The sequence below is a fragment of the Protomyctophum bolini genome, assembly GCF_963924005.1.
Source record: "Protomyctophum bolini genome assembly, chromosome: 7".
Classification (NCBI taxonomy): Eukaryota; Metazoa; Chordata; class Actinopteri; order Myctophiformes; family Myctophidae; genus Protomyctophum; species Protomyctophum bolini.
In genome coordinates, this window is record NC_137868.1 from 39,508,866 (window position 1) to 39,521,398 (window position 12,533).

Here is a 12,533-nt window from a genome sequence, read left to right on the forward strand (position 1 = left end):
TTTTATTTAAAAATGTATATATGTCTTACTATATTCACAATTTCTGAAAGTTTTTGAAACTTTTCACCTATACATGCCCAAAATAGGGATAAATTATTTTCTATAATCGATTAAATCTAATGTATGTGTCTGTACTGCATTCGTGTGTGTGTGTGTGTGTGTGTGTGTGTGCCTGTCTGTCTGTCAGAGCCTTGGCTTGACATGGTTTCTCAGAAAGAAAGCCTGGGGAGTTTTATTTTTAAAGATATTCTTTTGTGGGTTTTGCCTTTTTATTTATTTATTTTTATAGAGGGATAGGGTGACAGTAGGCTGACAGGAAATGGGGAGAGAGATGGGGGGGGGGGTTTGACATGCCGTAAAGCCCGTCAGGATCGGGAGTCGAACCCGCGGCACACTGCCAGACTGGATTACCAGCCAAGGTGCCCAGACGGCTACGCCAGCCGGCCGCGCGCCAGCCTGGGGGAGTTTTGAGGCGATATAAGTGGATAGAATGGCACAGGGCCTTGGCAGAGCTGACTCGGGTCCTCACCACTCAATCACAGTTTAGCCTTGGCCGATTCAGACCTGCTTGCTCTTACTGTTTCTGTCCATTATTTTCAATGCGAGTACCCCCCCCCCCCTGACATTGCATATGTCTCACCCATTACCTTACAACAGCAGTGACAACACAGAAAACTGTGCTAAACTTTGGTTCTAGAACTTGTTCTGTTATTTTTTTTAATTTTTTTATGTTTTCCGTCTGTCGAAATTCACCCTCAATGACTTATATCACATCTGCATCTTCCAACCTGAACAGTGACACACCCACTTTGGTTCCCACTTAGTTAGTTCCGAACCAACTTTTAGGGATCTGAGCCAATTCAATTGGTTCAAAATTAGACGGGGGGGGGGGGAAACAATGGAAGCGGTTCAACCCCTGTGGATACGGGGCCTGTGTGTGTGGGGCCGGAAAAGCTGTTATTTATTTTTTCTTTCATTTCTGCACATTATGGTGAGGTCTCAACCCGACGGCAAAGATTTATGACCTGCCTTACCTCCTACAAACCCCGTCGTCCTCCCATAGGCCACAGCGAGCTGCCTGTAAATCACAACCGTCGCTGATGCTGTGTCTCTCTGCAGGGGGGGGGGGGGGGGGGGGAGGGGGGTGGGGTCCATCTTCTCGGAACACTGCCTCATCATGTGGGTTCGCAAGGCGACGCGGTTTTCATAGGACTGCGTAACATGTAGAATATGCAGACACCGTGGAATGCCAGGCGTTTGTGTCGTATTGTATCAAAATATGAAGGCTGACACCGTCTCATGTGGTGTTTATCCCATTCTGACCTGAGATCAGATTCATACCAGGTTTCCACTGGACACACACTGGTCTGATCAACCCATTCTGACCTGAGATCAGATTCTAAAAATGTCAGTCGTTCTTCGATTTTTCAAAAATAGCAGACCTACAAGCTCGTATCGCGCCACTCGGTGGCGCGATATGAGCTTGTAGATCTGCTATTTTTCAATAGCTAAAGCATAACATGATGCCAACACCAAAATGGGTGCCAGGTCAGAATGGGTTATCATTGTGCAATCTGAGAATCCCGCATCGTCAAATATTCGGGAAAACAGCGGCCCCCCCAACAGTCTGTCTTGAGAGACTAATCATTGTGCAATGCAGAGTGGGGAATGAGTCCCCAACTCCCATAAGCACCCCCTTCACCCTCCCTACATACACACAAGCACACAATATGTGTGTGTGTGTGTGCACTGTTGCATACATGGACAGTACTCTCACACACACACACAGACACTAAATCCTACACCCAGCCGTGTTTATTGTATGTAGCAGAGCAGCGGAGCGCACCGAGTGTCGCTGACGCAGTCTCCGAGCCGAGGGAGAGGGCTGATTAGCGCTACGTCGGAGCACAGAGGTCTCAGTTTCACCCAGTAAATGGTGGCTGGAGCACCACAGGGCCTGAGCCCAGGGCCCCTCTGTTTGTTTTACTACGTTACTGTAAAACCCAGCTGCGGCCTCTCGCACACTGTGAACAGTAATTGTGGTCGTTGGGTGCAGCTCTCGGTTACAGTACGAGCCATAATCGTATAATAATAAATGAGAAGTGAAAAGGAATTGAAATGTTTCACTTGCACCCTGAGGGGGTTTCGCTCTTGAATGTTATTCCTTGGACTATATATGTAGACGGCTACAGGTTTGTTATGCTTGAAGCAATCAGGTGGAAAATAAACGGTTATAATCTGTCTCTTTCTCACTGTCTTGGTATGTCCCCCCCCCCCCTATCTGTTCCTGCTTATTTCTGTCTCTCTCTCTCTCTCACTCTCTCTCTCTCTCTCTCTCACACACTCTCTCTCACTCTCTCTCTCTCTCTCTCTCTCTCTCTCTCTCTCTCTCTCTCTCTGTCTGTCTGCCTCTCTGTCTCTCTCTCTGTCTCTCTCTCTCTCTCTCTCTCTCTCTCAGATGGGTTAAAGGCCTACGCAGCTCCAGTAGGTCATGTGATGCACCTGTCCGGCATGCCGGTCTACCTGAACGACTCCACGTATGATGGGAGCACGGAGCAAGGGTAAGATACGTGGACTGTATATGATCAAACAACTTCATGGACTTCTGTGTGTGTGTGTGTGTGTGTGTGTGTGTTTGTCTGTGCGTGTGTGTGTGTTCGTATTCACACCTGGCCCTGGGAGCTGCCCAGGACAACCACAGGCTCAAGGGCACTTCAACATTAGAATTACTTAATTTCCCCAGGCAAATTTCTCCTGCCTCATAATATAATAAATGCAATCAGAAAGGATCCATGGGCTGTCAAGGCCAGAAAGTCCTTTCTTTGCCACTCAGTAGGCGTTCCTGCATAATTTCCGGCTTTGATGATGATGTCACGCGCATACCCTCTATTCGGATGCAGGTGGTTAAGTTCAACAATGTCTACTTTTGTCGTTTTGTCTTTTTTAGCTGTTAAAAAGTATCATTGTGTAATGTTGCAATCGTCCACGTTAAGTCAATTATGGATCTCTGTATGTCTAACAGGGACCCCAATGCGATAAAAACAACAGGCGGTGTCCGTTTTAAGTCATCCTCATTTTCCCTATAGTCACATCATCCGTGTCTCGTTCCACGGTCTCCTCTTACAGGATGTCCCCCACGCACGCACGCACACACACACACACACACACACACACACACACACACACACACACACACACACACACACACACACACACACACACCGGCTGTTTAAGGGTCAGAGATAATTCACAAGTTCCCTGTTTATTTAAGAAGAAGTGGCTCCTCGCATTCGTCTCACACGCTCTGGTCGTTCTATGAGGATGAGGATCTATGGAAATTAGGCATGTAACGATATATCGTATATCGATGTACGTATATATCGACATTAATCCCGACGATATGAATCGATTCATTGAAATAAAAAAATCAAACCTCATATCGTGATACGAATCGTATTGTGAGTCGTTAGACTCGTTACATGCCTAATGGAAATGTCTTGGTTTTTAGCATATCGCAAAACACTGCTTGTTGGCAATCATTTATGCGTGACGGAGCACTCCCTCTCCACAAGTGGCCGGGAAAACATCTTGTGTTGAGTTGATTGAAATTCTGCCCGAATCACAGTCACAGTGCTGTTCCTCTTATGAATACATCTGTTAGTGCTGAAGCAGGACGCCTCCCATAGCCAACGAAAATTATCCCCCTCCAAAGTTTGTTTCAGTGTCCCGACACAATGAAACAGGAATTTCTATCATTCGTCAAGGGAGTTATGCTTGGTTTCCTGGCCATATTGTCCAGGGAGGGGGATAAAGGCAGGTTGGAGAGGTTTGTGTATGTGGGGCGGGGGGGCATACTCACATGGGTCTGCTTAATGGGCCTGAAATGTTTTGTTAGCCGGTGAGCTAACGCTTTTAGACGCAACCCAGATGTATGTCTTTGTGGGCGTGCATGTGTGTGTGCGCACGTTTGTGTGCGCACACGTGTGTGTGTGTGTGTGTGTGTGTGTGTGTGTGTGTGTGTGTGTGTGTGTGTGTATTGTGTACTCTGGGGGGGCCCCTTTTGGAGTCCCTGTTTTGTTACTTTATCTGTAAAATATGTAAGTATTTGTCTAGGGAGAGACAAATACATGTGGAATCTGAGAGAAGAAAGAGAGAGAAAGGAGGACATTTATTGTATGTTCCTGCACTTGTGTGTGTGTGTGTGTGTGTGTGTGTGTGTGTGTGTGTGTGTGTGTGTGCGTGTGTGCGTTTGTTTGCTTAGTTTGCTGTCCTAGTATGTCGATGCATGTGCTCCAGTGTGTCCTAGTATGTTGATGCATGTGCACCAGTGTGTCCTAGTATGTTGATGCATGTGCACCAGTGTGTCCTAGTATGTTGATGCATGTGCACCAGTGTGTCCTAGTATGTTGATGCATGTGTTCCAGTGTGTCCTAGTATGTTGATGCATGTGCACCAGTGTGTCCTAGTATGTTGATGCATGTGTTCCAGTGTGTCCTAGTATGTTGATGCATGTGTTCCAGTGTGTCCTAGTATGTTGATGCATGTGCTCCAGTGTGTCCTAGTATGTTGATGCATGTGCACCAGTGTGTCCTAGTATGTTGATGCATGTGCACCAGTGAATGTCATAGTCAACAAACCGTACTGTGTACAGAAGCTTACATTGTTTGTATGTTCTTGCATACTCAGCTTATAGACAATTACATGTTATAGAGGCAGCATCACAGTGAGGGATGGAATTGTTTACTGTGCTCATGGGCACAGCGGTGTTACAGTAAAGTCACAATCAAGCACTGCTGGCACCACCAGAGTACCCATAATAGCAATAAAGAATGGCCTCAGCCCTCAAGGGTATAGTGGCTTTTATGCAACGCTACGATATATCTGAAGAGGTTTTCTTCAAAGGGGCATACTGGCACACAAAAAAAAACAAAGTAGGACATGAGAAAAAACTGCAAACTGCAGTTTCTCCCAGGCTGCTGCAGAAGTTAGCTAACTAGTAGTGGCCAATGACTATAGCTACTTCCTAGTTAGAGGTATACACACTCCTCACTTTTCATTTAATTCTGATATTGTGAATTGTAACTATTGGGCATGTAATATAAGGATTTTCTGATTATTATTTTAAAAAATATATCTGTGAAACCTGTGCCGGTGAAAAACATGGCAGCCTTCTATTATGCTCCACTGATTAAACACTTTAAACCTGGCATTCCTATTTTGGGCATGTGAAAATGTCCAAACATTTTCAAGTATTTTAGCTATTTTACACCCCTGTGCCCCTTCTTATCTGGCACGGCGCCAGAGACCCCTGACGAAAAAGCTGTTTATTATTATAGCTGTCATTATTATACAGTCATATTTAGAAGCTGAAACTGACCATGTCCAAAAAAGATCTTTTCAGCATTCCAATTCAAATGTAGCAAAGTTGCCTTTCGAGCTATTTTTGATGCCCCTCCTATGTCCAGCTTTGAGGGTTTGTGTAAACACAAACATTGTCCTAACACAAACATTGAAAGCCATTGGCAATGGATGGCCAGCTTTGAGTGTTTGTGTAAACACAAACATTGAAGACAAAAGTGAGGACGCAAATTGTGTTTAGCCGGAATGAGATGATCTAGGTAGGATGATAAGAGCGCCCCTCACTTCACACGGTGGGATTTTTGTTCTTATGTCCGACGCTGCAGTATGATCAAGTATAGCACATTAATTTACGGAAAAGAAAGAGTTCAGAGCTTTCTGCCCGGCAGCAACGACATACTGTACTGTGTGTCTGACTGTGTTCTGAATGTGTTCTATTCACCCATATTCATCTCTAATATGTTCAGGACGCAGTTTGGAGGCCTGGGACAGCTGTGTGACGGGGTCCTGGGAGGAGACGACTTCACACAGACCACGGAGTTGAGGGTCTGGCCCGGATACGACTACCTGGGCTGGAGCCGGGAAGCCCTCGGGCAAGGCAGCGTGGACATCGAGTTCCACTTTGAAAGGACGCGTGTCTTTCACACCATGCAGGTAAAGCAAGAGCGAGAGAGTGAGAGGGGTGTACGTGTGCGTGCGCGTGTGCGTGAGAGAGAGGTCTTTGCCCCAAAAGATCAATATGTTTTTGTGTCTCCATTATCAGTATATTGGCCAGAGACAAAACAGAAATTGATGCCTTTCACTGAAGTAGTGCCAACGGACCTTGCAATGACCTGACAAAGTTGACATGGCTGACAAAGTTGGGGCTTGTTTAGCGGTCTCTCTTAACAATAGCTGTGATATCTTCTCCTCCATCCGTCTCCATGTGGCGAGGCCAACGGCCATTCTGTCTGGATTCTCTCTCGTTCCCCAAAACCATTTAATTGCTTTTTTCATTTGCCGTTGTTTTTCCCCGGGGGACTCTGCATCTGTTGCTCTCCAGGGCTGCTCGGCATGCCACTAAGTTGCATCACAGCCTGTTTGTGCATCCGTGTGGTTTCTGGGGTTAGCATGTGAAGCAACACAGATAGATTATTAACGCGAGAAAACGCAGTTTGAATCACGCCCGGGTCGTCTCATCAGAGCCGACCGTGGAATGTTGGTTTAGGGCGTGGGAGGAGACAGCCCGCACCGTTTACATAGAGTACATACCCCTTATTCTGCAGTGAATTAATTCAGTCACATTTCATTTTCAAGTGATGCGTAATATTTGACAGGCCTCAAGTGTCTTTATTGAGGTTTTGAATGGGTTCCACCTTCCAACGTCCCCAAACATGCTCCTAGATTTCCCAGCAGTCATTTTTTTTTCACCAAATTATAATCGTGCAATGCTGCAGCCAAGCCATCGGATGTCTTCTGCCAGCTTTATTTCCCTCTGTGTCTGTGCTGCTCATTGTCTTTATTTCATCCCCAGCATTTCACGGCTAGCACTTTTTTTAGATTAGATTTATTGTCACTGTACATAGTATAAAAATACTTTTGACAATGAAATGAATGAGTGGCGTCTAGCCAGAGTGCAATACAGTAATGCAGTTATGGGAATAAATACACTAGTGAATGTACAGAATGTACAGTAGTAAAATAATAAATAAAAAAATAAATTGAACAGGGTGGAGCAGTTGTAGAGCCCATGAGAGGTCCTCAGAGAGGTGAACACCCAGGAACTTGACACCCGCTCCACCACCGCCCCGTTGATGTGGATCGGGGGTGTGGTCACAGCGGTTAGTTCTCCTATAGTCCACAATTAGCTCCTTGGTCTTCGTGGTGTTGAGACAGAGCCAGATTATTGCCAGCGCACCACGCCGTCAGGTGCTGGACCTCCTCCCTGTATAGGCCGACTCGTTGTTGTTCCTAATCAGGCCTACCGCTGCGGTGTCACCCACAAACTTGATAACGGTGTTGGAGCCATGCACCTGGAACGCAGTCAAAGGGGAAGAGGGAGCAGAGGAGAGGGCTAAGCACACAGCCCTGTGGTACGCCGGTGTTCAGTGTCACAGGGTGGAGGAGGTGTGATTATCCAACCTGTTGGGTCTGTTGGTCAGAAAGTCCAGAATCCAGTTGCAGAGTGTGGTGCTGATGCCAAAGGTGGTGAAGTGTGGTGACCAGTTTAGAGGGGATGATGGTGTTGAATGCGGAGCTGAAACCGATGAACAGCATTCCTTACATATGTGTTGGTGAGATCCAGGTGAGTCAGGGCAGTGGAGATGGCATCCTCAGTTGACCTGTTGTGACGGTAGGCATACTGAGGGTCCAGGGTCGGGGGTATGGGCAGGTTTTCAGGGGAGCCAGTACCAGCCTCTCAAGGCACTTGGTGATGATGGGGGTGAGTGGCAAAGGGCGGAAGTCATTCAAGCATGTTGCTGTGGAATGCTTTGGTACTGGCACGATGGTAGACAGGAATGACTGCCTGAGACAGAGAGAGGTTGAATATATCACAGAAAACTCCTGCCAGCTGCTCAGTGCATGCCCTCAATAGAGGGTATGCGCGTGACATCATCATCAAACCAGGAAGTTATGCAGGAACGCCTACTGAGTGGCTTTCTGGCCTTGACAGCCCATACATCCACACAGAAAAGTCCTATCTGATTGCATTAAACAACATTAAACAATGTTAAACTCACTTTGCATGTTGCTTTGCCACTCGATTTGCCACTCGATGTGCCATTCACTTTAAGCATGCGCATACCCTCTATACACGACCAGGAATGCCGTCAGGCCTCGCAGCCTTCCGTGCATTCACCCTACTCAGTGTGGTGTACACCTCACTGGTAGAGAGTGTGAGCCTGGTGTTTCATTTTTTGGCATGTCACTTGGAGGCGAACCTTTTTTTAAATAAATGTCATATCTACAAGATTACAACGCTTCTCAGTGTGACGTATTGTGAGCTTGTAAGATCGTCTATTTCCGTCGCGCGACCAACTATAAAATATTGTCAGAGAACCAGGGTTACGAAAGTAACGCACGCTTAAGTAAGGGCTGAAGTGGATACAATGGTTCCAGATAACCTTCCTCTGCCTCTGTGTTATTTCCCAAACTTGATCCTGCTTTTCCTGCCTTTTCCCCCTAACGCTTTTCTCACACTAATCTTGGCTGACATGTGCCCTCATGCTGGTCCTGGCAGAACGGATACGTCACTTGCACGTGCGTGTCACACACACACACACACACACACACACACACACACACACACACACACACACACACACACACACACACACACACACACACACACACACACACACACACACACACACACGTACGATCAAGAAAATGCAGGGCAAGGAACATGAACCTCACTCTGGCTCTTGTCTCTGCAGGTCTGGCTTCCCTTAACCTGCCTCTAATCTACTGTAGCTCAAGGAGAAACCTGACCTTTGAGCTCTTGTCTCTCAAAAGACTTGACTTTAATATAGTGCGTGCGTAAGCATAGATTGCCACACGGAACTCATTTTAATTGCCTTCGGTAATAATTGTAATCAGTTATGATTGGTTGGAAAGCTTTTTGAATAGCTTGTACCGTAATAACTGCTATTGCTTGATAATTGCCGTCACTCTACACTCCATTGAGCTGTTGATATTGTTCCTTAACTTGCCTCTAATCTCTCTCCCAAGTGGGTCCTTTTAACCCCATGGCAGTGAAAGGCTTACACTTTTTTTCACAAGCACATGAATTGTGTTTGTGATTCTGAGCGTGCGCTTCTGGTGAGATTTATTTGACAAGGAGACACATTATTTCAACTGCCTACGATACTTGTACCTTGTTATTACAGGTGTTTGTACTGTAGACCTATTCAACATGAGGACCTCGTGTTAATTACCCTTGATGATAATAGCGTTTGGTAAATGATGGTCCCATTAGTTTCTTGAGATGGCTCAAAGATAAAGTAGGGTATGTTTCTGTGGCTTCTCTACCGAAGGCCCGCCCTCGCTGCGGTTGCAGTCAATAGCAGTCGTTTCCGGTCTCATTTAGGGACCAGAAGTTCAAAGATGACGGATTTCAATTCAAAACGGTCTGTAGAAACCAATGGGGCTCCCTTTGTCCGTTCATTGTACAGTCTATGCTTAAGACGGATTAGTAGGCAAGGCACAGAAAGGGAGAGTACTAGGGTACAGTACATGCAGTTCCCGGAACAACACTGCTGTATACTGTCGCCGTCCGGCAGAAAACTACATATATTTGTGTGTCTTTTCTTCATAATTAATTCATAATAGCCAATCTACCAGATTGTAGATCAGCCTTAAGTATGTCTATGGGTTTAAAAAAAAATTAATCAATGAAAGTATTAACAAGAGTGACTAAATGGCTACATTAGAGGACATTGGAACACAGGTTCTTTTTTTAAACATCCTCAAAAGTTTTCTGTGCGAGTTTGTATTCTGGATACAAGCTCTGCTAAATCTGCCTTTCCGGTCATTCCTTTGAGGTTGTTACACTTTGTTTGTTCAGTGCTGTTTGAAGCGTTCGTACACGGGAGACAAAAAGCGTGTAGGAAGTAAGTGCTGGAAAGTCACTGTGGAGGTCAGAGAGATTTGTGGTTAAATAAACTGAAGCTATAGGCAGTGCAATGTTCTGCCTTGTTCTAGCGCTGTGCAAGGTCACTGTGTACTCCCTGGAGGAGTAGTGGGTTACCCAGGCTCTAGCAGACTTATTAAAGAACCCACAACCTCTTACTGCCCTCTATGTGCACACACACACACACACACACACACACACACACACACACACACACACACACACACACACACACACACACACACACACACACACACAGGCTTACTCTATCTCCTCTCGCCTGTATCTCCTGTCAGATAGAACTGGTTATAATATGTCAACTCCAACATCTGGCACAGCTGTTCTCTTGGTGTCTGTCTGTGTTTCAAATGTATGTAAGTGCATGTTTACAGTATACACATACATATTTTATGCTTGCACGCATACATGTATGATCGTGCGTGCGTGTGTGTGTGCGTGATCCGTCTTAATGTGTGCATGCTAGTCCACATGTGGCTTGTGTTAGTGAGCTCGGTCCTGCAGCTATTGTCAGCTTAATGACAGCGGAGGCTTTACAGAACACAACACAACCGGCCCTCTCTGCTTTTTAAACTGGCTCGTAAGCCACAACACAAGGAGGAACACAAGAGGGTATACTTTGAATGACGGTGAATTAAAGTTTGTTAACAAAGTGGGGGGAAAAAAAGAGTAGAATATAGACGACAAAGACGCGGACGGTGCTGCAAGTCGTAGATCAGAATCGGATTCAGAATCAACTTGTAAGAGGTGTGGATGATAAAACAGTTGGAAAAGATTGGGTGAAATAGTTTTTTGTGCAAGCTTTCACCATTTATACTCAATATAAGGAAGTGTGAGAATAGGGAAAGAGACAGTGGAGCAGAAAGGAACACGGAACAAGTCAAATGAATAGAAGGCACAGTTTAATCAATGGACAGATGGGATTATGGAAGGCAGAAATGCTTCTTGTGCAGGAAGAAGACTTACAGTTATCTACTTGCGCCAGGTTCCCGGAATGAAGTGTTCGGCACAGCCGTTTATCAGCACACTTATAGGGAAGGAACAAACAAACACAGCACCCAATGAAGGAAACAACTTTCCATTATAGAAAGGGCATCGCAGCGAAAGTTAGAACACACACTCCTGCTATACGACTACACGTTTTACCAGTGCAATACTAAAGAAAAGGCGGCGATCCGAGCACTCAAAAGATAACAAAATGAGGAGAGGGTGGATAAAAATAAATGTACTGTACTTTATTTAGAAAAGTTAAAACAAGCCAACATGTCTTCATCAGGGCAAGTATGATACATACCCTCTCCTACGTTTTTTACCTTTTGAGTGCTCAGATCGCCGCCTTTTCTTGAGTATTCCAGTCCCTCTGATCCTTGCAGCACCAGATCCTACTTTCCTTTATATTCTCCTTTATATCTCCATCGAGCACCTGGTTGATTTTCTTTTTGTCGCGTTACCAGTGCAATGTTACCTTACTCTTCTCCCTCTATCACTCACATTCATGCCATTTATGTCAAATCGCATAGCTGTCCATATTTCATATTGTTTTTTCTCATAAACGAATGCTCTATTATTTTCTTCTTCGTATTATGACCATGTCGCACAAAAGTGAGCCTGTAGGTCCGCTATTTTTTGCTATTTTTGAAAGGTTTTTCAAAATGTTTACCTAGCCCAAAAGATGGATGCCAGGTTGAAAGTGGTTATTGTGTTCTCTCTCTGTATGTTTATCCATTTTTATTCATTTCCCCCCCATTGGCAGTGGAACATACTGTAGGTACTGTCTATTCCCTGAAAAGTACGAGGTTTCCAGACGACATTGAACAATGCGTGCAAACACACACTCACGCATGCGCGCACACACACACACACACACACACACACACACACACACACACACACACACACACACACACACACGCGCTTATACCTGCAGCCCTAGAAAAGGGAAGGAGCGAGCGCTATAGTTTAATTTGTTTCCTCTACATACCACCCACCACTATCATTATTATTCCGCCCACCCCCTGTCCCTTTCATTTATAGTTGTTCACCCTGCAGCAGAGTGAGCACACATGGCTGCTAATTCCACCACTTCCACCTCCATTCTCCGTAATAATTCACACCTTAACTCCTTCTGCCTCTCACGGCTCCCATTTTGACCATTCGCTTTGGTCACTATATGTGCTCCATCTGTTTGACCGCTCCTCCGTCCGCTTACATTTACGCTATATCTCCCTGCAACACACACACACACACACACACACACACACACACACACACAGACACACACACACACACACACACACACACACACACACACACACACGCGCGCGCACGTAGAGTATATCACTTTATTTATATCACTTTCATTCTCATACTGTCCTCTTGCCACACTGATGTAGGACTATAATAAATATTATGTTCAATTTCACTTGCGGAACAAACGCACTGTAGCAGCCTCACAATACATAAATGGCAGTTAAAAAAATGGATGTTGTGTGTAGGCTGCAACAACTCAACTTTATTGCGTCTTTGTTCCCTGCTCAGGAAACAC

The 12,533-nt window shown here is 45.4% G+C and overlaps 1 protein-coding gene across 5 annotated transcripts in view; it reads left to right on the forward strand.

Moving 5' to 3' along the window:
• Positions 1–12,533, forward strand: part of ddr1 (discoidin domain receptor tyrosine kinase 1) — a 69,895-nt gene that overhangs the window by 33,908 nt on the left and 23,454 nt on the right. For all 5 annotated transcript variants that reach the window (XM_080767661.1, XM_080767663.1, XM_080767665.1 and 2 more), the window contains exons 7-8: positions 2,459–2,561; positions 5,826–6,012. In XM_080767661.1, coding sequence (XP_080623787.1) covers positions 2,459–2,561; positions 5,826–6,012 — 290 coding nt within the window. The remainder of the gene's footprint in view (positions 1–2,458; positions 2,562–5,825; positions 6,013–12,533) is intronic.